Below are 27086 nucleotides of genomic sequence, written 5' to 3'. Positions count from 1 at the left end.
TGCGATTTTTTCTTATGGGGGTATGTTAAGGATATGGTGTTTCGGCCACCTCTCCCAGCCACCATTGATGATTTGAAACGAGAAATAACAGCAGCTATCCAAACTGTTACGCCTGATATGCTACAGAGAGTGTGGAATGAGTTGGAGTATCGGGTTGATATTGCTCGAGTGTCTGGAGGGGGCCATATTGAACATCTCTGAACTTGTTTTTGAGTGAAAAAAAACCTTTTTAAATACTCTTTGTAATGATGTATAACAGAAGGTTATATTATGTTTCTTTCATTAAATACACATTTTTAAAGTTGTGGTATTCTTTTTGAATCACCCTGTATTCTGCAGCAAACGGAAGTTAGGGGTATTGGTCTGTAATTTTGCTTGTCCGTTCTTTTACCCTTCTTTTATACTGGAGTCACCAGCACTTTCTTCCAGTTGATTGGGGTTTTGTGCTGGGCAAGAGACTGACAATAAATGCAAGCTGGATAATGGGACAGTGCTGTAGTGTACTTTTTGTGAAATCTGAGATTCTGTCTGAACCTAGTGATTTATTTGCTTTCAGATCTTTCAGTTGTTTTGCTATGCAAGGTATGCTTATTACTATGTTGTCCATACAGGAGTCTGTACGGTGGTCAAATGGCAGTATGTTTGTACAATTCTCCTGTGTGAACGATTTCTTGAATGTGAAATTGAAAACAACAGGGGACTGAATAGACGCCTTAGACCTGCCTAGCGATTGTACATGGTCTGGGACTTTCCTTGTCAGTGTGTCAGTGGGCCCAGTCCTTGGACAGAAACACTGTGTGCGTGTCTTCTATGCTGTGCGAATGAATGTTCGGGTGTTCTGTATTGCGTTTCCTGTCAGTTTGAATTCATACAAAAATATCCTGGTGTGCAATGTCCCCCCAATGATTCAGTGACACACAGATTAGTGAAGTAATTTCAAGAGACTGTATCTGTGTTACACAAACAAAGGCCTAGAAAACCTAGTGTTTTAAATGAAAATAAATTGATGAAATAGGGGAGGCCTTGAAAAGAAGTCGGAGAAAAATCACTGCACCTTTTGGCACTTCAGACTGGTGAGTCAAAAGCACCTGCTCACAGAGCTGTGCGCAAACTGAAATTGAAACCATACAAAATAACAGTAGTGCATCAACTGAGGAACTCGGATACTGCTGCTTGTCATCGTTATTGCAACTGGCTGTTAGTTAGTCTGTGTATGATGGGCAAGTTGGTCCTGACATGCTTTATTTCTTCTGAAGAAGTATGGCTGCATTGTCAGGTTATGCAAATTCTCAGAACAAATGATGATGGAGCTCTGAAAATACTCATGAATTACATCAACAATCTCAGCATGATGTGAAAATGGGAGCATGGTGTGCAATTAGGGCAAGACAAATTATTGAACCACTCTTTTACCATGAAACAATTCATTCTGACAGGTATTCAATCAATCATTCTTTCCATGTTCCACATGTGAATGGAACAGGAAGAAACCCTAATAACTGTTACAACGGGGTGTACCCTTTGCCACGCATCTCACGGGGGTTGCAGAGTTTAGTTGTAGAACGAAAAGATATAGGTTATTTCATGCAGGACAGTGCAAGACCACACACATCGCCAATGCTTCTATGAAAGCAATTCAAAGTAGTTTTGATGATAGAAGGGTTGTCAGGCCATCTCATTCTCTAGATCTAAATCAAAGTGATATTTATTTTTGGGGAATGTTAAAAGACAAGATATCTACAACCAATTCCCACACACTTGAAGAGTTGGAAGACAGGGTTCGGCTAGTTATCCCAGATTTTGGCAGCCAAAATTTGTCGAGTGTTCGCTAATGTGTTCAGGAGATGTCAGGCTGCTCGTACATCTACATCTACATTTATACTCCGCAAGCCACCCAACTGTGTGTGGCGGAGGGCACTTTACGTGCTACTGTCATTAACTCCCTTTCCTGTTCCAGTCGCGTATGGTTCACGGGAAGAACGACTGTCTGAAAGCCCCCGTGCGAGCTCTAATCTCTCTAATTTTACATTCGTGATCTCCTCAGGAGGTATAAGTAGGGGGAAGCAATATATTCGATACCTCATCCAGAAACGCACCCTCTCGAAACCTGGCGAGCAAGCTACACCGCGATGCAGAGCGCCTCTCTTGCAGAGTCTGCCACTTGAGTTTGTTAAACATCTCCGTAACGCTATCACGGTTACCAAATAACCCTGTGACAAAACGCGCTGCTCTTCTTTGGATCTTCTCTCCCCCCTCCGTCAACACGATCTGGTACGGATCCCACACTGTTGAGCAATACTCAAGTATAGATCGAACGATTGTTTTGTAAGCCACCTCCTTTGTTGATGGACTACATTTTCTAAGGACTCCCCCAATGAATCTCAACCTGGTACCCGCCTTACCAACAATTAATTTTATATGATCATTCCACTTCAAATCGTTCCGTATGCATACTCCCAGATATTTTACAGAAGTAACTGCTACCAGTGTTTGTTCTGCTATCATATAATCATACAATAAAGGATCCTTCTTTCTATGTATTCGCAATACATTACATTTGTCTATGTTAAGGGTCAGTTGCTACTCCCTGCACCAAGTGCCTATCCGCTGCAGATCTTCCTGCATTTCGCTACAATTTTCTAATGCTGCAACTTCTCTGTATACTACAGCTTCATCTGCGAAAAGCCGCATGGAACTTCCGACACTATCTACTAGGTCATTTATATATATTGTGAAAAGCAATGGTCCCATAACACTCCCCTGTGGCACGCCAGAGGTTACTTTAATGTCTGTAGACGTCTCTCCATTGAGAACAACATGCTGTGTTCTGTTTGCTAAAAACTCTTCAATCCAGCCACACAGCTGGTCTGATATTCCGTAGGCTCTTACTTTGTTTATCAGGGGACAGTGCGGAACTGTATCGAACGCCTTCCGGAAGTCAAGGAAAATAGCATCTACCTGGGAGCCTGTATCTAATATTTTCTGGGTCTCATGGACAAATAAAGCAAGTTGGGTCTCATACGATCACTATTTCCGGAATCCATGTTGATTCCTACAGAGTAGATTCTGGGTTTCCAGAAACGATATGATATGCGAGCAAAAAACATGTTCTAAAATTCTACAACAGATCGACGTCAGAGATATAGGTCTATAGTTTTGCGCATCTGCTCGACGACCCTTCTTGACGACTGGGACTACCTGTGCTCTTTTCCAATCATTTGGAACCTTCCGTTCCTCTAGAGACTTGCGGTACACGACTGTTAGAAGGGGGGCAAGTTCTTTCGCGTACTCTGTGTAGAATCGAATTGGTATCCCATCAGGTCCAGTGGACTTTCCTCTGTTGAGTGATTCTGGTTGCTTTTCTATTCCTTGGACACTTATTTCGATGTCAGCCATTTTTTCGTTTGTGCGAGGATTTAGAGAAGGAACTGCCCTCTAACCACAGAGGGACATCATTTTGAGCGCATCCTGTAAATAAAGGTAAGCTTAAGTTAATCAGATTGTAACATTGTTTGTGCTTAACTCTGGGGAAGCCTACCTGCAGCTGACTGCCAGTAGATTAGTGTCAGGTTATTGGGCGCAGTGGCGGTGGCCATGCCTTGAAGCCTGCGGACCCGTCCCCGGTGTCTTGCGAGACACCCTGTGTATATACGTTGCTGACTAGAGGTCAATTTTGACTTTAGTTCAGAAATTGAACTCTGTTCTCGAGTCCGCTCTAATGTGTAACACTAAACGTGAATCCACTGAAGGAGTTTGTGTTGATCTAAAGTAGCACAAAAAAAGCTTGGCAAAACCACAGAAATCGTCTAACATGACTTTCACACTTTGACCACAGATGGTAATGCAAAGGTGTCGTGTTATAATAGAGAAATGTAAGCAGAAAAAAGGGTAAATATCAAACTTCCCTTCAGCCACAGAAGATTTACTGCTGGAACTCATATTTGGTTGGTATAAAGAATAATATAAGGTAAAAAATGGGTGGTTGCTATGGCCATCAAAGAAAAGTAGTGGAAAGAAGTTGCTGTTGACTTTAATTCACGGAACATAGGACAAATAGTGACCGAAAATGTTTGAAAATGTTCTAACAATGTTAAGAAGAGGAACAAGAAAGCATTCACACATGTCTGTATAATTTTAAGATGAAATTCACAATTATTACATTATATGGAGAAAAGAAAGTGTCAAAACGTTTGAGTGTTGAAACGCATGAAACTTGAAGCACTAATTTTATCAGGCTTAGTGTTACAGAAAATAGGCAGATACTAATTGGATGCCTGAAACCAAAATTTATGCCTATTTCAGACCTGTACGATGACAATAGATATTTATCCCGAAGTTGTATGCGGTGGTTTGTATAAATTTTAATGCGCTTAAATAATTTTTTAAAATGAATTTGCTGTGTAAATGGTAGTTTATAATATTTGTTACGTTCTTGTTCATTTCTTGTTCCAATACAGATTTAAATAACACTGAAGATAGCAGTTAATTCACATCATCAATGAGTAGACAACTGTAACTTCAAGTGAACAATATTGTTCACTTCGTTGATGACAAGAAAATGGAGGAAGAGAGAGTAGCTTATGTTAAGTTGGTAAGAACGATAGTGTAAGTTAACTATGGCAGTAATACACCCTACTGGAATTTCTTCATAGACTCTTCTCCTAACGAACATAGTGTCATCCATTTTGTGCTCATTGTCTGACACACTGATAGCTATACATTATTGGCAAGTAAAATGCTGTAACTATAACAACTGCCACACAATTTAGTTTTACTCTAAGTCTTGAACATAGCCAGAGGTGTGAGAAATGACAAGTGGGGGGAAAAAAATTCTGAGAACTGATTGGGATCAAACCTATGATCCTCTAGGGTATATTCTAGGCCACAACCACTGAGCTGCCACCTGTTTACTACAAATTCTCTTATGTATACTTTTTACCAGTTCTCTTCGTCAGCGTATGTGCAGTTGTCATAGCATTTTAAGGACTTGTTTTTTAATGAGAATTTAATATGAATTCTGTATTTATTGCTATTAAAGCCTATAGAAGATTATTTTTTTCTAAGTAGTGCTCAGTTGCTATTGCATGCTGTGAGACTCCACGTACGAAACTTTTAACTACAAATATTTAGAATTTACATTTCTTTCTCTACCGTTAAGTATCTGTAAAATGTTTTAAACTAATCACATTAATTAAGTTGTCTCAATGAACTGTTGTGAAATCACTTTTATCTGCACTCATTACATACATAGCTGATAATTGCCTTACGTTACAGCTCAAAAATGCTATTTAGAGCTTCAGCAGCTTGAGAGTGATGTATTCTTAACATTTTTTGTGTATTGTGGTGGGAGTTCAAACTGGCTGATTGAGAGCAGGAAAGGCATCACAGGGCATTTTAATTTCCACTGCCAGTACCTTTCCGAATAAATTTATATTTTTTTCTCAGCACATCAGGAAGGATTCCATGTTCACACTCATAGTAGTGAAAGTTCCGAAACCTAACAGATGTTTTTTTCACCCTCAAGTAAAACTGTTCATTTTTTTCACTGACTTTTGGATGCACCTGATGATGTAGTTACCCTTTTATTCATAAGTAAGAGTTTCTTCGATGTGTACAAAGCATACTTGTAGATGTTTGAAACTCTGGAATTTATTTAATTGATGAAGAAATAAATAAACACTTACATTTTAAGCTTGATGTTTAGAAAAAACTCAGAATTTGTTGTTAATTATTTCAATTTCTGCTACATTTTAATAGATTCGGAAAATTCTATTTTGCATTTAGGAGGTTGGGTTTTGTAAGCATACCAAGTTTGGAAGTAATATGACTTATACTTTGTTATATGTACCTATATACACAAATTTGTTTTGCGGAAAATGCCCATTAAAGTTTCTGCTTGTGTTTTGGATTCTTTTAGACCTGTCCAGCACCATAAGCTGCTTCTCTTTTCACTTTGTGTATCAGTTTTCTTCCTTTTCACATTTCTGTGAAACTCTTCTTGATTGTGTCACCCCCAAAAACTATGCCCTCTCTATCACACACAAAGCTTTTGTATCATTCACTTCAGGCTTAGTTGTATTTTCTCTAAAAGATATTTTCTGCTTTGCACACCATCATTAAAAACATGAAACTGCATCATAAACACCAATAGCAACTGCATTTCTTCCCACAAAAATGCTTTTTGGCAATCTTTCCCATACACATTGGTTAAAACTCGCATTTGGGTTTTGGTATCACCATGAAGACATTTATTGAATAAGTTTTCATTTGAAAGGTCTGTGAATATATATTTGATGACTTCAGTTACAGCAATTGGTAGAGAATTCTTGTGATGATATTCATCATGTCCAGCAATTGACCGTTGGAAGCCACACCATTATTCACTTCCCTTCAGGTACAAGTTGTGGATAGGATTATTGTCTGTGGACATTTTATCGAAATATAAGGCCCATGTTTTTCAGGTTCCCTGCATCCTTTCTTATTGCTAAGCAATGTATGTAACCCTCTTGTTTTATTCCTTTCATCAGATAATTTTTCCTGACAGATCTTGTGTCAGCTTCTTAACTCTAGGGCCAAGTCTTTCCCGTACATGTCCCACACATTCCAACTTCTGCACATTAGTGTTAGTTGCAAGTGGAGCACATTTTTGATCCTGAAGGAAAGGTTCACTGTCCCATCACCAGGGTACTTCCCATATATTAGGCTACAGGAGGCAGCTGATATGGTAAACAGGCTGACAACTCCCTGCACTTGATTCTCTATAGTTCATATTGTGTTTCATGATCTGGGATCCGTTTCACGCAACTGTGACAAAATTTGCTCAAACCTTTGACATCTAGTACTTTACTAGTATCAACATGGGCCACTGTGTCCGTGTCACCATAGTTTTCAGCAGTAGAATCTTTACCAGCAGTTTTCATTGATAATTCTGCAACTTCTCTTACTCCATTGAGTAGTAAGCTACATTATCTCTTAAATATTGCTGGAAGATGTGAAAGATTCGTAACAGCACAAAACTTCCTTGGTGCCTTCTGTCCTCTACTGTTGGAATTTAGAATTGATGCCTCTGCTACATATTACCTTTGCTGCAGTTGCTACGGACACTTTTATAGACGTTCCTATTTATGTGTATGTGTTTTGCGTACCCTTGTGTTACATTCGTTCTGTGTGTGTTAGTAAAAGCTTTTATGTTTACTTTCAAACTGTAACCCCGTGTTTATTTAAAGTTCAATAACAGGTTATGGGCCCAGGCACAGTCACACAGCAGTTTATTTGAAGTGAATAAAAACTATGTTTTTTTCGTCACGTCAAGACACAGGTACAGAACGCCGATCTCGTGAGTTCAGTCAGTGCTAATTCCTTGCCGTTAATTGAAAAAAAAACTGAAAGGAAGAGAAAATTAAAATACATGGCAGTTTGCAATGAGAACTTATTTACAGCACAAACAATTGTGGCAGTGTATAATGGTGAGATCAAAGATGAAGTTAAGATATGCACCACAAGGGCCACAATAATCTTATTAGTTGATCCTGCTATTTATGTGCATCTGCAGAGCACGTCATCTGCAAAAGAAGTGTGGGATAAATTAAAACAAACTGGCGAGGATTCAGGACTTTATCAAAGAATAGGCTTGTTGAGAATGCTTTTAACAACACGATTAGAGAACTGTTCATCTGTGGAAGAATGTGTGTTGAGAATAATTTCAACGTCAAATAAATTGACTGATCTTAACTTTGAAGTGAAAGACGAGTGGATGGGATGTCTCTTGTTACCTGGGCTGCCTAATATGTACAAACCAATGATAATGGGTTTAGAGAACTCCAACATGCCGATAATGGGCGATTCCATTAAAAACAAATTACTACTGGAAGTAAAGGATGAAGCATGTGGCAACTCGTATGTTAATGATGTGGCTCTCCAGGCGAATAAAGAAAAGCGAATCAGCTTACACCACAATCCCAGAGGTCCAAGATGTTGAAACTGCAACAAATATGGACACACAGCGCAAAACTGTCACAGTAAAAACAAGACAAGCAAAAAATCAGTAACTGAAGAATCTGGTTACAAGGGATTATTCATGATGCCACCGTCAACTAAAGCTATATACAAAGACTGATTTGTGGATTCTGGTGCGTCAGCTCACATGTCAAACCATCCATGTGATTTAAATTTCGTATCGTTAGTTCCCAGTTCCCAGTTCACAAGTGGCTGTGACCAACAATGAAAATTTTCCCATTAAAGGAACAGGTTGCACATATATTAAAGCTGTGACAGGCCAAGAGAAAATAAATATTAAGGTGACAGATGTACTTTATGTTCTTCAGCTGAGTACAAGTTTACTTTCTGTAAGCAAAATAGTGCAACAGGGTTACTCAGTCATTTTTGACAATAGAGGCTGTCGCATTTGAGATACAGGGAAGAAATTGATACCTACAGCATCATCAATCAACAGAATGTATAGGCTGGACCAACCAAGTAATCAGTGTGCAGAAACAAAATATGCATCCTTGTCTATTGATGCGAATCTATGGCACAGAAGATTAGGCCACCTACACTCAGATGCGATAGAAGAATTATGAAACGGTTTGGCTAATGGCATCAAATGTAAAGGAGCTGTCGACACTCCGTGCGTTACGAGCCTAGAAGGTAAGCGAACTAGATTTTCCTTTCCTCACTCCACTTCTAGAGATAAAAGAATTTTGGAGTTAGTGCAATCAGATTTGTGTGGTCCAATGCAAACCACATAGATTGGTGGAGATTTTTGTACACTGTAAGCAATAAATACCAAATACCTGACATTATACACAATTTTATAAATTCATAGGGAATCAGTCAGGCGAAAGGCTTTGTATCTTGCGAACTGATAATGGAAAAGAATATGTAAACGAAAGACTGATGAAATTTTTAAGGGAAGAAGGAGTTAAGCATGAAACCACTGTTCCCTACACTCCAGAACAAAATGGTGTTGCAGAAAGGTACAATAGAACAATTGTGGAAAAGGCAAGATGTATGTTATTTGAAGCGAAATTACCTACGAATTTATGGGGAGAAGCAGTCTCCACCGCAGTTTCTCATCAACAGATCACTGACAATAGCTTTGAACAACATAACGCCAGAGGAAGCTTTCTCAGGAAAGAAACCTGACCTCTGATATCTAAGATTATTCGGCAGTAAGGCATCTGTCCACATACCAAAAACCATTAGGCACAAATGGGACAAGAAATGTGTTCAGAGCATACTTGTCTGACACTGTGAAGACAGCAAGGCATACCGGTTGTTCCATCAGGTTCAACAAAGAATCATTAAATCCAGAGATGTGATATTTACAGAAGAAATAATCCGAGAGAGTAATAACAAGCCAGGAACATGTGATCGTTTGCTGGAACCAAATCATATATTTATTCCATTCACAAATAAGGAGGAGAACATTAGGATTCAAGATGACTCAAGGGACAAAAGATCAGATAACAGCATTTCAGAAGAAACAGGCTCAAGTGAAATAGAAGAAGAATCAGAACTGCCTCAAGTGCTAAGATGATCTTCCAGAATACCCATATCGAAGAAGATGGATGATTATGTGACCTGTTGTACTAAAGAAGATTCGCAAGAATCAGAGCCATCAACTTTGGAAGAAGCTTTGCAAACCAAAGATTCAGATAAATGATTTCAAGCAATAGAAGAAGAATTGAAGTCGCATGCGGAAAATAAAACTTGGCCATGAGCTATCCTGCCTCAAGGCAAAAAAAGCAATTGATGCTAGGTGGGTCTGTAAGATAAAAAGATACTTAAAAGGACAGGTAATTTGCCATAAAGCTCAACTTGTAGTTAAGGGATGTTCACGAGTTAAAAGGTTTAGACTATGAAGAAACATACTCACCAGTGATACAATACAGTCCACTCAGATATTTGTTTTTATTCTAACTGCTAAATACTACTTGGACATTGAGCATTGTGGTGTGGTGACAGCATTTTTGCAAGATGATTTGAAAGAAGAAATTTATGTTAAAATTCCCACAATTGACTATGTGACAAAAACAGTCAAATATGAAGGTATTAAGACTCAAGAAAGCAGTGTATAGACATAAACAGGGAAGTCACTGTTGGAATATCAAACTGGACGAAGTTTAAATTTCAGCCGGTCCACCACTGATCCATGTGTATCACAGAAACCAAGGAAGTGATTTATGAAGTGTAGCTATTAACATAGATGACATGCTGATATTTTGTAACAGTATGCAACAGAAAATTGCATTTAAAGAACAACTAAAGGAACAACTTAAACTAAAGGACCTTGGAGAAGTATCCAATTGTCTAGGGATCCGAGTGACAAGAGATCGTAAGCTTGGACTTTTATGGTTGGATCAGACTCATTACATAAATCAGATTTTATGAAAGTATAACATGGAAGACTGTAATCCAGTATCCACTCTGCTTGACAATAACAAAGTATTAACTCATGAAATGAGCCCAAAAACAGAGAGAAAAAGAGATACCATGAAGAAAGTCCCATATAAAGAAGCCATAGGTAGCCTGACTTTTGCACAGCTAGGTACTTTACCAGATCTAGTTACACAATTGGAGTTGAGTTGGTTTAATAATAACCCTGGAATATCCCACTGGCAAGCTGTAAAGCGAATCCTAAGGTATATAAAGAGAACTAAATACTTCAAGCTACAATTTTCCAAATAAGATCATGATATCACAGGATATACTGATGCTGACTGGGCTGGGGACATTGGAGATAGAAAATCAACCACTGGTTTTTTATTTATGTCACAAGGTGCAGCAATTTCATGGAATAGTGAAAAACAACCAGCAGTAGCTCTCTTGGTGATAGAAGCAGAATACATAGTTTTAACTTCTGCATGTCAGGAAGCACTTTGGCTGCAAGGTCTGCAAAGAGAGATATCCCCTTTCCCAAAAGAGGGTCCGATAAGATTGTTTTGCGACAGCAAAGGTGCACTTGATCTGTCAAAGACAAGTGGATGCAAAGGTCGCACTAAACACATTGACACCAGGCATCATTTCATCAGGGAAAAGAGAGATACAGGAGAAATCACAGTGGAGCAAATTTCCGCAAATGGAATGCTTGCAGATATGACGACAAAGCTATTGCCAAGAACCAGACGTCAGCAACCAACACAAGAATTCGGACTCGGAGAATGAAGTACTGAGAGACATCGCTTCTAGTGGGGGCGTTGGAACTTAGAATTGATGCCCCTGCTACATATTTATCTTTGCCGCAGTTGCTACAGACGCTTATACATGTTCCTATTAACATGGATGGGTTTTGTCTACCATTGTGTTAAATTTGTTCTGTGCATGTTAATAAAAGCATTTATGTTCACTTTCGAACCGTAACCCCGTGTTTATTTCAAGTTCAATAACAACATCTACCAATACAGCACATGCCATGCACTATCCTCACATTTACATCATATCCTTTGTTTATGATTGTAGATGTCATGCAAGAAGCATCCCTGTATTCAGTGTGCTGCCACATATCAACATGTTTACATATCATAAAAGTTAATTTTTGATTTATTAAATAGCATGCAAATGAAATTTGCCCGAATGCTACCAAAATTAAATTGGCTGTTTGGATGAAAATGACTGCAACATTTTCTAACAGTTACTTATGATTAATAGAATATCATCCTTCCATTGAACTCAAGCAGTTCTTTTCTTCCTAGAATAGTATTTCTGTTCAGTAAGCAAGCAAAATGAGAACTAATTTGTTACTGACAACTTTTGGCCTTTGCGTGCTATTTTGTGCAGTTGGTAAGCTCTCATTAGCAGTATTAGTTTTATGTAGGGAATTTTGTAGGGAAAGGTAGTAAGTAAAAAAGCGAAATTTTTTAAGGAGAAGCAAAAAATAGTTTGTGATGACGCTGATACCAAATGAAAGTGCTGGCATGTTGATAGACACACAAACATACACACAAAATTCAAGCTTTCGCAACCAACGGTTGCTTCTTCAGGAAAAAGGGAAGGAGAGGGAAAGACGAAAGGATGTGGGTTTTAAGGGAGAGGGTAAGGAGTCATTCCAATCCCGGGAGCGGAAAGACTTACCTTAGGGGGGGGAAAAAAAGGATGGGTATACACTCGCGCGCGCACACGCACACGCACACGCACACGCACACGCACACGCACACGCACACGCACACGCACACGCACACGCACACGCACACGCACACGCACACGCACACGCACACGCACACGCACACACACACACACACACATATCCATCCACACATATACAGACACAAGCAGACATATTTAAAGACTTGTGTCTGTATATGTGTGGATGGATATGTGTGTATGTGCGCGCGAGTGTATACCCGTCCTTTTTTCCCCCTAAGGTAAGTCTTTCCGCTCCCGGGATTGGAATGACTCCTTACCCCTCTCCCTTAAAACCCACATCCTTTCGTCTTTCCCTCTCCTTCCCTCTTTCTTGATGAGGCAACAGTTTGTTGCGAAAGCTTGAATTTTGTGTGTATGTTCGTGTTTGTTTGTGTGTCTGTCGACCTGCCAGCACTTTCATTTGGTAAGTCACATCATCTTTGTTTTTTTTATATGATGTAACTTACCAAACAAAAGTGCTGGCAGGTTGATAGACACACAAACATACACACAAAATTCCAGCTTTCGCAACCAACGATTGCTTCATCAGGAAAGAGGGAAGGAGAGGGAAAGATGAAAGGATGTGGGTTTTAAGGGAGAGGGTAAGGAGTCATTCCAATCCCGGGAGTGGAAATTAGTTCATACATCCACAGAATAGAAAGTTCAATTCAGTGAATTCTCCTACATTAAACTCTTTGTTAGGTACAAGTTCCCTGTAAAATAGAAGACACTTTTCATCCACAAAGTCCGTTATTAGTGATAAGTCTTTTCGTTTGCCACATTCAGGAATATTATTCCCCTAAGGACTGCAAACTCTGAAGATTGATGATGGTGTTGACAACTGATAGCTTTTGAATATGTTATTCTTTCCATATTTCAAGCTGATTGAATGGCTGCCTCGCTTTAATCATAAGGAAATATTCTCTTGAAATTTGAATCCAGCTGAGAGTGCTTATCTTAGAGAAGTCACATCCAGACATTTATCGGCTACAGCAGGAGAGTCAAAAAGTCTTCTAATGTCAGTATCATTACTTCATAGGGCTGGTGGAAGACTTTAGCACTGTGAATCATTTCATCTACTTCGCCTGGAATCATATTCCTACACTACTTTTTTGTCTTTTCAGTTATTTAAAAATCCTGGTCAATGGGCACATGGAATTATTCAGAAACCGGGAATTTAAATTTTTTTGCAACAGCTTAAGTCATAACAATTGATATTATTTGATTCTTACTCTGCCCTGCACATTATCACACATTATTTGCAAATTTCATTTCTCATTGATACTGGAAGAAAGAACTTTCAGCACACAAGAAGTGATCTCGTTCACACCACATTCAGCAATACTCCATGCCACAGCACATGAAATTTTGCCCTGTGTCATCAATGTGAGGGTGCAAGCTATAATTTGAAAGTTGCTGACAGTAAAACAAGTTGGAATGTATTAGTATAGGAATGGAAATAACTTATTGCATGTCGACACTCAAAGTTGATGATGTACTCAAGGGCATACATGATTCGGATTCGGTGTTGTCAGAGTTGAGAGCTTTTGTAGCCTTTCCAGCTTTGCATGGATGTAGTTTTTGCCACAGTGTAGAAGAAAACTTTTCTGACCCAACTGCACATTTGATTTTCATCTTTTTCAGTCCCAAATCATACAAGTATCATCATGATACCTACGAAATAACAAGCTATGATCATTGTTTTTGTTGAGTTTGAACACCCTGTACATCCTGTAAATGTTGAGGCCATCACTAAACTAATGTTTTGATGATTTAGGAGAGGAGTATAGCTTTCTTTTTACAAGTTTCAATTTGAGTTTATTTCACTTTGTGACTGTGTGTGTTTGGTTTATTTCACTGGTGTTTCTGAAGACATGTTCTCCCCCTTCAGTTTTTCAATCTGTGTGTTAGTCCTAACATGTCTTTAAATGATCTGCTGCACACCTCCAAGTTTTCATTGTCAGAGGGTAAACAGTAGGTTACCAAAACTTGCCTTTTACTTCACTCTTGATCATTGTGTTTCATGTTCAGTCTTCTCCGAATGTTGATAATGTTAATCAGACATAGTAAAGATGTGCCTTCAACATTAGTCATTTGCCTCAAGAACTTAACATGGACTTTTCTTAAAGCCTTTTGAGTGAAACTGTGGCACTTTTAATGACATTTAAAGAGCAAAATATATGTTAGGTTATGTTTGTTTGCAAAGTAGTTCCTTATAACCCCATCTATAAAAACAGCAATAATAAAGTGATGATATAAATTTCCAAAATAATGCTATTTGAACTTACCATTTTAAAAGAAAAGGCCTTGGGCAAGGTGATTTGCAACAATACATTCGTTATCACTTCCAAGCATCACACTGCCAGCTCCCATACCCAAACTTAAGAGATCGAGTTTCAGGCATCAGAGATGTACAGATTAAACAGCAATGGAGCAAGGACAGATCTCTGATGTAGTTTGCCATTTAATACCTTTGAAGAGCTTATCTTGTTGCCAGTGTGACCCTGAATGACCTGCCAGATAAGCTCTTCAAAGACACTAAATGATAGGCTACCTCATGGATTTGTCCTCACCCTATGTTGTTTAACCTTTACATCTCCAATATGCCTGAAAGTAGATGTCGAAAATTTTGATACACCGGTGGATAGGTGCTGGCAGTGCGACATCAAAATTTAGAAGAAATGGAAGCAGTCTTAACATGATCCGGCAATAAATGGGAACGCACTTTCCAGCATGGAGACAGAAATCAAACCCCACCAGAGTTGTGAATAGTTAGCTCCATGTCTATTTTGGTGACAAAGCGCTTCACTACAATCACTAGTCTCATTCTGACTGAATTGTGGTTGTCAGGTTTATGGCTCTGTGGCACCTTCAGCTTTGAAATTGTTTGATCCAGTCTACCATCATAGTGTTTAACTGGCCACTGGTGCCTTACAGATTAGTCCCGTAGACAGTTGCCTTGCTAAAGTGGAAGTCTTCTCTCTTCAGCTGATGGTACCAACTGTTGTTATATGCAACACCATCTGACAATTTCATCATCCAATGTATCATGTTCGTTTTGCATAAGAGGGGCATTGCCCCTGCCGTCTGCCCTCGACGGAGTCCCCAGTTGGAATGCACCCTGCAGCCATCTCCCGAGATCTCTGCCTAAGCACCTTGAAATCTACTCCTTGCGTTTTTCCACACTACCCCCCTTGGTTGGTACCAAGGCCATGAATTAGGGCCTGCATATTCCACAGTCCTCAAATTCCGATCGCGCCCCCCCCCCCCCCCCCCCCCCCCCCCCCCCCCGACCTTTAGACACGTGACCCTTTCAGTTCTCCTAGAGTAGCAAGGTGCTACCATCATTTACACAATGGCTCTAAAACCATGGATAAGGTGGAATATTTTTTTTCTTTTACTTGTCTCACTTGTCAGGTGCAACATTAAATGCTGGAAACACACAGTGTTTGTATTGTGGAGCTGATAGCCATTAACAAAGCCCTGCATTTTATTAAACAAGCTGCCATTGACTGTGTTTTAATTTGCATTGACTCACTAAGCAATCTCAACATTGACCACTGTTTCTCTCATCACTCTGTGATATGTGCTACTTACGACCTCTGTCATTAGTTATACTGCCTGCTCAGCTGTTTTTTCTCTAGGTCACAGGTCATGTTGGTATTCCATAGGAATGAACTGACTAACCATTTGGCTAAAGAGGTGATAATCCACCACACATTTGTTTCGATGATCACAGGTGTGGATGTGCGGGTGCAATTACGGCCTTTTCTCGTATAGAGGTGGAACATTATACAGTGGGCTACTGCCCTTCTAATAAAACTCTGTACTATCAAGGAGACTACTGTTGCATGGTGTTCCTCCTCCTGTTCCAAATGGAATCCACCTGCATTGGTCATACCAGACTAACCCATAGTTTTATTATACGCAACAAACCATCTCCCACATCCTTACAGACAGTAGCTCCTGTCCTAGTGGAATGCCCCCCTCCCTCTGGCCCTCCACGCTGCCTCTTTCATCCCTTTTTTACTCTGTTTTAATTGCTTTCAGCTGTGGTTTGCCTCTTTCTGCTGCACCCAGTTTCCCCTCTTAGTGATTGCTCTCTGTTGAATAGTGGGAGCTGTTAAATGCCTTGATTGTATGGATCAGGGATGGGACAGCTCTTATCACATACAGAGCCCCAGGGACATCCATCTGCTGCCATTGTTTTATTCTCGACAGTCCAACCTGATGTCCACTACATTTTTAGCTTCCTCACAGTTCTGAATGTCCCACCTAGAATGCAATCTATGCTATATTACTGTCTTAACCCGTAATTGGGTTGGTAGGAGTCAGATGCATATGGGGTTTCTCTCACCATAATTGAGCTCTGAAAAACACACACACACACACACACACACACACACACACACACACACACACACACACACACCTCTGCTCCTTCAATCGATGTATTAGCCCAGTACACATACATCTCTGTAAATTATTTCTCAGCCATGACATCAGTGTTGTCTTCAGTGCTTAGATTTTACTGCTCCTGTACATCTGAACATGACCCTGGTAGACGTCACAAAATCCGGATGAACTATCCCTGGTCCAAAGGAATGATGACCTCACTGTTTAGTCCCTTAATCCTCAACCAACCAACCAATCCAGATTAATGTTGGTCTAATACTTTATATATAGGTGGTATCAGTAGCTGCTGTGTCGATATCTATTAATATTAGTACTGTGTATGCAGCAACTGAAATGATTTTTCTTGCCTCACTGTCCCCCAACCCTTGCAATAAATGTTGTTTTATTCAGTTAAATATAGGCTTTTGTCATTTATTTCTTGCTTGTAGTGTGTATATGATGTTTGCATGTACATTTTGCTAGACGTTTCACCATTTCTAATTGCTGCTGTACATAAAAAAAGTCAACTGGGGGATCATAAATGACAGTGAAACCCAACAAGGCTGACATTGAAGTCTATTGGTAAGACAGTATTTTCAGGATGGCCAGTAACACAGACCAATGGCAGCCACAGGGTGGAAGGGTGCGAGGGTAAGGAGTGTTTCTCCACTTCAGCCCTCACTGGCATATTTCTCAGCTGCCTACTGCTTTGATAATGAAGCTGTCACAAGTTAGAGTTCTTGCATAAAGTGTTCAAATAGTATCTCACAATATTCTTCATGGATTATCATAAAAGGGGCAGAAAATATCAGTAGTTTCGATCCCATTGGCCCTCTGTCAGTCAAAGCATCTACTCATAAACACTCCATGTAGCTGCAAAGGATATGTTTAAATGTATGTGTGTACAAGTGTGTGCTTAAACTGGAAGAAGTGGTAGCTGAAAAGCTACTCTCTGTACTGCTTCACATCTCCATCTGCCATGTATCAAAAAGTTTAAGAGTGGTTGACTTGCTTAATATGTCATGGCCAAACTAACAATAGAATGAGGTGGTGCAATGAACCATTTCAGTGGTCCCATCATTGACACCATGTGTACCTGAATCTTTCTTCATTCCATTGCAATATTGACATTTTCTGTCATTGTTTCTGAGTAAATTTTAAGTCTGGTGTATTTTTGGAAAACTGCATTTAAGCTGTCCATTTGATGACAGTACATTATGACCATGTCAACCATGATTATTGCAGTATATTTCTTTACTCAAACTGGACTATTGCTAAAGTGCAAGAATGTAATTATTATTTTTGTATCCAGGTCAGGAAAGTACAATTACATACAAATTCAAAACATATCTACAATAAATACACAAGACTTCGTACGTGTAAAATTGATTTCAGGGAACAGAATATGGCAGTCTTCATTGCTGGAACATTTGCTGAAACCATGTCATTCAGCATGCAGGCTTCAGGCAGACAAAGATTTGCTCAGCATCCTCCCCATTTGCAAGTTGCGTCTCCACTATTGCAGCCGCACCACTTCAAGTTTCGTTTGCACCACATCACACCAGTTTGCAGTCTGTTCAGTGTCTTCTGCATGTGCTAGTTGTAATAGGAAACCAGCAGCAGACTCTTTCTTTAGGTTTTGGCTATTACTTCAAGTTGCATTATTCTGCCACAGTTGTATTTAGTTGTTCGAAGAAAGCTCTGTCTAGACTTCAGCCTAGCATGTGCGATGTGGTGCTTTGCTTCCAAATATGAAATGCCCGAAATAGTTTTCCCGTTTTTTCTCAACATCTGCCACTGTTATTCACCTAATATCTGAGGGTGCTAAGCCTGCAAGATGGTAAACTATGTCAACTGGAGTCGGTTGTAGGCAACCAGTTACGATGTTGCCTGTCTCATTAATGGTGTCAATGAGCCTGGTGTGCTGTAGTGAGCGCGAGTATAATATTAGTGCAGACTTTGAACTTCATGTAACCACAATGATAGTGGAAAGTAATTGTGCATTAGTTTTACTCAGAGGTATGAAGGGATGTCCCAGTGTTGTAGCTGTGTTCCCGTCCAAGTTACTTAGTTTTTTTCTTAGCTTAACTGTTTCTCAAGTGAAATGCACAGACTTGCTTTGGATGGTTTAGGCTTTAAATGGTTGTTGTCATAGTATTCTGCAGATCTTGAAGGACTGCGGTCATTTTCATTTCTACCTCCTGAAACGGTCTTCCTCGGACTGCAACTGCTAAATTGTTGGCATAAATTATACTGTGCAGCAGTGATGACAGCACACTGCCTTGATGAAGACTGGTCTTCTGGATTCTCCATCAGCTTTTGTTGCTGTTCAGTGTGAGAAAAAATGGCCTGTTTTGTAGTAGGCTTTGGAAGAACTGCATTAATTGGCTGTCCCTTGTGACTGTATACATCTTTGCGAGTTTGTGATGGTCTAGCCCCATCCGAATCACTTTGTGCAACTCATAGGTCGTCTAGGCCTGTAGCTTTGTTATTCTTCATCCTCTAGTTCCACGAAAGTGAAAGGGCAGTCTTTTATTCAACGTATGTTTGTAGCTTCATCCTTTCAGATCGTATTTGGTTTTGCCATTTAGTAGCAAATAATGAGCTGCGATTACATTATACATTTCGGCGGAAACTCCGGTGTGGTCATCACTGAGGATTTTCGTGAGTTTCTGTGCTTGATGACTACTGTGCTTCGTGTCTGTGTCACTAGTTTGCACCGATTTTCTTTTGTGGAGGAAGATAATTGTTCACCTGTTTGAATTGTTTCTACAGAGGAGGGTCTTCATTGAATAGTTCATGTTTCTCCAGCAGTGCTTTTGCAACTTTGTCAAGTCCTGGGATGTATGTAGTTCTACAGACCCTACAGGTGAGATGTTTTCCACTAGGGTGGGAAATTGGACAGATTGATCATACCTTTCTGGGATAGTGTCCACACGGTTCAAGAATATATCACTGATCGTATAAAAAAAGGAAAAGAAAAAGAAATGTGTATATGATATTTTTTCCCAGGAGTCCCCTTCTGGTCAGTTCGGCTGCCTGGTACAAGTCATTTTGACGCCATTTCGGCTGATGGTGAAATAACACATCCAGTTCTGAAAAAGAGAATTTCCTGCCCAGTTGGGAATCAAACTTGGAGTTTTGTGATTGCGAGTCAGCAGCAGTATCCCCCGACCATGGGCTTCTGATTGATCTAAACAGTGGTTGATAATACTGACTACTGCAATTATGTATGAAATCATTTTGAAGTGTTACAGATAGACGTTTATCTGAGCATACTGTCAGCAGAAGTATTAGTTATCCATGATAAAATGTGAAAATATTTCTTTCATGTCAAATAAAGTAATGTATTTAGGCATTCTCTCATAGATTAAGAGTGTAGTGGAAAAATATTGTTTTTTTTTTAAATTATTTTTTTATTTTTTTATTACAATATACAGGTCTTTGCCTATTAAGTGCTTTTGGTGATAATGTTGACATAAGATGATATTCAGCAAAAACTCTAGATTTAGATTTAAAGAATTAATAAAATCAACAGATACCACATTTCATTATGTACTCTACACCATTGACAGGGACTTGGTGCAGTGGTTAGCTTGTGAACTTGCATTTGGAAGGTGCATGGTTCTTATTACTCCCAGGCAATGCTGATTTAACTTTTCCACTTTTTATCTGTAACCTATGTTTGATCACTACAGATGGCAACAGTTGCTCTGTAGAGATCTAGGGGCGGGGGAGTAGTCAAGAGTTTTTTTATGAGCGTTTGTTTGGTGAACACGAGCCCAAAGTCCCTACAACATTTCTGTTTGTGTCTTGAAAGTCTAATTTCTGTCTATCCTTTATACTCCAACTAGGCGTTGAGCCAGTAATGGTTATGTAAAAGCATGGCAAACTTGGATTTCCTGAGCTGGAGGATACTAAGTGCTGTCAGTCCCCTACCACTGGGGTGTGGCAGTGGAATGTTGTATGTCTCGGACAAGAAGTTTTGGCTTAAATACCCAGACCATGGGAGGGTGCAATAAATGTCTTCGTGTGTTCTGAGCTGATGTGATGATTGTCTATTGAGTTCAAGTAGTGGTTAGCAGAAAATGTCTCTTGTACCATTTACACCAAAGTTATATTAGGCTTTTCAGGTATGCAGGACCTTAAGATCTTGGTATTGACTGTTGATGAAAGGTCAGCTGGACAGGTTTCATGCTTTCTCAAAGAGTGTGCCTTTTATTTAATGATAAGACAAGACAGTACTCAAGTTGGCAAGTGGGATGGTAGTGTAAGGGATACCTCCTACTGCATGTTGAGTCACGGGGGGAACCTTCGACTGTGCCTAACCCACTTGCCAAACAGGTACTTCTCTTTTACCTTCTATTGTATTTCACATTTCCAATACTTGCTATGCTCACAGCTCTCCTACACAGGAGCCCAATTTTCCTTGCATTTTTACGTTTCTTAAAAGAGCCTTTAAATCTTAGTGTCACCAGTATTCTAAACATTTGTTATACTATTTCCCTTATGGTGAGGTACAACCCTTAGATGACTATTATTTTTGGTTTGCAGTTGTGTTCTCAATGAATTTGTACCATAAATCGTACTTTTGTCCCTTAATCTCTATACTTCCAACCAATCTGTTCCTGTAGAGATGGAAAGAACAACATACTTTCACAGCTAATATTTATAAACTTGTTGCCATTGGTTTTATGGGCATTAGACCATGGTCTAAGGCATGTTTTTGTGCTCAATGTTCGTCTGAGGATGTCTACCACAGAGATAAAATGAGGCACAGAAACAAGGCTTAGACTACTGTCCTAATTCCGCTTGTGGAAAAATATATAAAAACAAAGAAGCTTTAACTTACCAAACGAGAAAGTGCTGCTATGTTGATAGGCACAATAAAATAAAAAAAACCACACACAAATATTCAAGCTTTCGCAACCAACGGTTGCTTCATCAGGAAGGAGGGAAGGAGAGGGAAAGACGAAAGGATGTGGGTTTTAAGGGAGAGGGTAATGTATAGGTAATGAGGTTACAATCTTAACTGGCCAAAGCTACTAGCAAAACTACCATCATCTATGCTTGCTTATGAGAGTCTACTATAGCCTTCAATAGTTTCGCAGGTTTACACAACATTTTAATAGTGGCATCTGCTTTTACATCAAGCCTACTTATTTCATCTCGGGGAAAATTCTAAACTGATATATGTGATGATAATTTGATTTAGTGAATCAGAACTATAAAATATTCTTCACCCTTTTTGTGTATGTCACTTCTGTTATTCATGCTTGGAGTCATACAGACTTTTTTGAAGGAAGCTGTTTGTGCATGAAAAGTTTCAGCAACTGAAAATTAAGTTTATTTTTCAGGTCATTCAGAGTAATTGAAACTTGCATGAATAAAATGTAGCCTCTAATTGAAGAAACAGCAAGGAGGAAAATTCACTTAAGGGGACTGGTTCATGAACACAAGGGAAAATCTTGAAAAATTTGTCAGTTTCCTAATAATTGTAGCTTAAAGAAGTTGTAAGCCTATGCAATATTTACCATCTTTTTAACAGATCTTTTGGGAAATACTTGCTGTATGAACCACAGCTTTTGGTCTCTCACTTTTTTGTGAATTGGATTTTGTATTACAAGTGAAATAAAGCGAGTTAAAAGGGGGTGTAGGATGACAAATGGGCCAACTTAGAGCAGGAGAGGCACCACAGGACATTTTAATTTCCAGTGTCTATACTTTTACAATTAAATTCATAAAACTTTGTCAGGGTGACCAGGAAGGATTCAGGATTCACTCTCATAGAAGTGGAAGTTCAAAAACATAACAAAATAAATATTTTTAAGTGTGGAATTTCTTCATTTTTTTCACTTACTATTGGCTGCATTTTTTGCTACGGGTATACTTTATTATAAGTAAGAGAAATTCTTCAATGAATTTTGCATAGCATACAAGCCATACTTACAGGTGCATGAACTCTAGATTTATCCAAATCTGTTAAAAACTATGGTAAAAATTGAGATACTTAAATATAAAATTGGAGTTAATTCTAAACGCAAAGTTTAAAATGTAGCAGCTCATTCATTTTTTCATAAATTCAATAAATTCTAGAGTTTCTTACACCTGTAAGGAAGGACACTCTTTCGTTCTCATCCTGTACGGTAAATCTCTCCTGACTTGTGGTTCTGAGTGACTTTCCCAAAATCTACACCTTGTCCTAGACATCTCCATTTCTTTTCCTTCACCCCTCTTCCTTCCCCTTCTGCCAGAAAAAGGAGCTGCTGGCTCCGAAAGCTTGACAGTTACAACTGTCTTTTATGTGTGTCTTCTACCACCACTTGGTGAACTACTATTTTGCTTTATAAAACTGAAAATAAGAGTTTCCTTATCTTTGGTTGTAAAATTATTCTCCCTCTCCGTCTCCCGTTGTTTTGTGTAACTAAAGCTAAAAGTGCCCTGTGATTACTCTGCAATTCACATTTAAGTGCGTGGCAGAGGGTTCATCGAACCACAATCATACTGTCTCCCTGCCATTCCACTCCCGAACAGCGTGCCTTGTGAACATAGTGCTCCATTCCTGGCTAGAGGAAGGTGTTTTCAAGGTGCTGGGTGGGGGTGCCGGATGTATTATGGTTAAAGGAAATATGACTTTCCAAGGAGTAGGTGTGAAAGTTGCCTAGGAACCAATGGTATGACCAGACATGATGACACTGAAGTATTAACAAGGATATCACCTGCAGGATCACACTGTTTTGTTCAGAGTCGTCTGGCTTATGCCAATTGAAGACTAGAGACAGAGGAAAATATGTTGCATGTAAATATTATTTGGCAATTTGAATAAGACTTTGGACATAAACTCCAATGATTTTTTTAATTGCAGTGAAAAAATATGAAAATCAAAATTTGCGTTAGATGCCTTTAAAAGTATTCTCCAGAAAATGAATTTATCTAGTTCTGATGTAAATGGAATTCTGTTCATAGCTTTGTGATTTTTCCTTTAGACACTATTAATTTATTTAGATTTGAGATACATTACATGTATAAAAGCAGTTAATTTGTTGTTAATGTAAGTCAAAGTTTATTCACTTTTTGTGTCCATTTTCCAGAGAATAGCTGCTACTGTGAATACCCAAGAACAGAAAAGACTGCTTATGGATCTAGATATCTCGATGCGCTCTTCTGATTGCCCATATACAGTTCAATTTTATGGTGCATTATTTCGAGAGGGTGACGTATGGATTTGCATGGAGGTTATGGACACAAGTCTTGACAAATTTTATGTCAAAGTATACAAGCATGATCGCACAATCCCAGAAGATATCCTTTGCAAGATAACATTTGCAGTAAGTATCTACATCTAAGTTTGTTTATAACCGTGTTTTGAAAACTAGTGGTTGCTTAAAAATGAACTGTTGAATCTGTATTTTATTTCATACATACATACATGCACTGTCAATTGCAATGTAGGCAATGTTATCGGACTAGAGTACACAAGTTACAAGGGAATACATAGGATAAAGTCTACTTACTGATGAAAACAGATTGACAAATGTGTATAGAAGTGGACAAGTGGATTGATAAATATGTATAGAATTGACCTTTTTATGTAACTTTGTGAACATGGTGCTCCATTCCTGGTTAGAGGAGGGGGTTTTGAAGGTGCTGGGGGGGGGGGGGGGTAATTATGGTTAAAGTAGTAGGTGTGAAAGTTGCCCAGGAACCCATGGTATGACCAGACAGGATGGCACTGAAGTATTAACAACATGAAATATCTAAAAACCAGAGAAATAACACTTTAAAAGTGAAAGACGAGGTAAAACATGATAGAAGTATAGAAGAAACAGAAATGGGGAAATGAGGTTCTTTGCATGCATGCAGGATACCTGCAACCTTTTTCTGATTACTTATAATTAGTTACTTATAATTTGAAAGGGAAGAAAATTTGAAACATATCATTTGAGACTCTCCAGAGATCTATGCTACTTAATGCTGTGTTCCACTTTCTTCTATCTGCTTGATGATTTGGGAATGTAGTTGCCCATAATTTTGTAGCATGCACAACATTTCATCTGGGCATCTGCCAGACATATTCATATTAGCTGTGAGAGATGGTTTGGTGAGAAACAATTTGGTAATTCCCATTATTGGGATATAGCACACTACCTTTATTCATACATAATAGATGAGGAAATAAGCATTGAAGAGGCACAACCTTTGTAGCTTCAGTACTTGATCACTGCCTTTCTTATCAGGCATATCTAGGGGACAGTGGAAGTCCTCCTCCACCTCAAATAATAATGGTTAAAGCCAAACCTGATACATGCAAAATTCGTTGGTTGATGAGGTCAAATATTTTAAGTGATCCCCTATTTACTTTGTCCACAATACTTTAATAGTACCTAAATTTTTCATAACTTCAGCCTCAAAGATTCAAATTCACTAAAAATACTTTTTGTTTTTTGTAGTTCCTCCTGTTTTATGTAATCGTCATGTTCCTGTTTGTTTTCAGTCCATTTCAATCGAGGTTCTATTGTTGCATATTTTTTTCTGTTCTTGATGGAGAAGTGTATACTTACACACTTTTCAGTCACAAAATAGAAATTTAAAATATTTAGAGAAATGTTACACTGAAAGACTACCATAATGTCATTGTGTTGTGTAATTCTTGAGTACAGCTAATCAGTTACTGATGTCAGTGATACTAGTCATCTTCTCAGCATTTGGTTCTCCACACTTACCAATATTCTTCATACCAAATAGTGGCATGTTGTAGAGGGAAACAAGTGAAAGATGGGACAATTTGTGGAAAAAACTGAGATGAAAATATAAAAGGGATTTATGTCAATAAGACTAGCAGCACCACAACTTCAAAAAATTTATTGTAGGGCCAGTTTTTTATCATTTTTGTTTTTGAATCATCTACATTATTCAAGTTTATGTTCATAAATCTCATTAGATAGTGACAAATAGTAGGTGCAAGAAGTCCAGGAGAAATTAACCATGAATAATGTACAATTTTGTCCTCTGCAGCAAGCAAAACAATGAGAGACCAAAATGATATGTAATTTGAACACCATATAAAATTTGATATAAATAATGAATTCATAAGATTTCTTTGAGGTTGTGTGAAAAAAAAGTCTGGGATCAAATTTCATGTCTTCAATTTGTAGACTTAGTTCTTACTGATTCTGTATGGGTCACACATTCCTCTCAATTTTCTGTCAACTCCAGTTTAGTTATTGTCTCCTGCCCTTGAAGTATTTGAGGCATTGGAACGTCTCTTCTTTCACGTTACAGCCCTTGATGACCCTTGGCCTCCTCAGCGAGATACCTACATACTTCACTCTTCTCTGGTTTTCTCTTTCATCCTTGAATTTTCATCTTTGTGAGATCAGCCAACACATTGTCCAGCCATCCAGCTCTTGGTTGGCCCTTCCTTCTGGTGGAATACAGTGTGCCTCTTATTAATCGTTTAGGAATCCTGTCATCTCTCATCTTCTCCACATGTCCTAACTGCTGTATTCTTAGAGATTCAACCAACTTCAGTATGTCCTTCACTTGCATAAGACCTTGTATTTCATGGTTGTAACTTAATCTCAAACATTCAGCATTTTATAAAGCCCTGAAAGGCTTGGGGACATGAGATGAGCAAAGGAGGGTAGGTGAACTTACATTGAAGGCCACAAAGGCAAAAGTAAAGGTGAACAACAAAATGACAGAGCTTTTAACGTTAAAGATGAGTGAAACAGGCTGATTGTTTCCCTGCAGTCCTGTTTAACTTACCACTGCTTGTCTGATAGGGGAAAAAAAGAAAAATAGACGAGAGGAACAGTAATGATGAAGTACGATCAGATATGTGCATATGCAGACAATATTGCAATTGTGGTAAGAGATGTAAAAATCTTTAGAGAAATTTATGAAATAATGGAAACCAAAGGCATGTTGTTGTTGTTGTTGTTGTTGTTGTTGTCTTGAGTCCAGAGACTGGTTTGATGCAGCTCTCCATGCTACTCTATCCTGTGCAAGCTTCATCATCTCCCAGTACCTACTGCAGCCTACATCCTTCCGAATCTGCTTAGTGTATTCATCTCTTGGTCTCCCTCTATGATTTTTACCCTCCATGCTGCCCTCTAATACTAAATTGGTGATCCCTCAATGTCTCAGAACATGTCCTACCAACCGATCCCTTCTTCTCATCAAGTTGTGCCACAAGCTCCTCTTCTCCCCAATTCTATTCAATACCTCCTCATTTGTTATGTGATCTACCCACCTAATCTTCAGCATTCTTCTGTAGCACCACATTTTGAAAGCTTCCATTCTCTTCTTGTCTAAACTATTTATTGTCCACGTTTCACTTCCATACAAATACTTTCAGAAACGACTTACTGACACACAAATCTATACTCCATGTTAACAAATTTCTCTTCTTCAGAAACGCTTTCCTTGCCATTGCCAGTCTACATTTTATATCCTCTCTACTTCAACCATCATCAGTTATTTTGCTCCCCAAATAGCAAAACTCCTTTACTACTTTAAGCGACTCATTTCCTAATCTAATTCCCTCAGCATCATCTGATTTAATT

At 38.9% G+C, this 27086-nt stretch overlaps 1 protein-coding gene across 1 annotated transcript in view; it reads left to right on the top strand.

Moving 5' to 3' along the window:
- Positions 1–27086, top strand: part of LOC124775640 (dual specificity mitogen-activated protein kinase kinase 6) — a 50320-nt gene that overhangs the window by 9726 nt on the left and 13508 nt on the right. The window contains exon 5 of the mRNA XM_047250468.1: positions 23610–23846. Coding sequence (XP_047106424.1) covers positions 23610–23846 — 237 coding nt within the window. The remainder of the gene's footprint in view (positions 1–23609; positions 23847–27086) is intronic.

The sequence above is a fragment of the Schistocerca piceifrons genome, chromosome 2, assembly GCF_021461385.2.
Source record: "Schistocerca piceifrons isolate TAMUIC-IGC-003096 chromosome 2, iqSchPice1.1, whole genome shotgun sequence".
Classification (NCBI taxonomy): domain Eukaryota; kingdom Metazoa; phylum Arthropoda; class Insecta; order Orthoptera; family Acrididae; genus Schistocerca; species Schistocerca piceifrons.
Note: the sequence above shows the minus strand (reverse complement) of the source record. Positions and strands in the feature narration are given on the sequence as shown.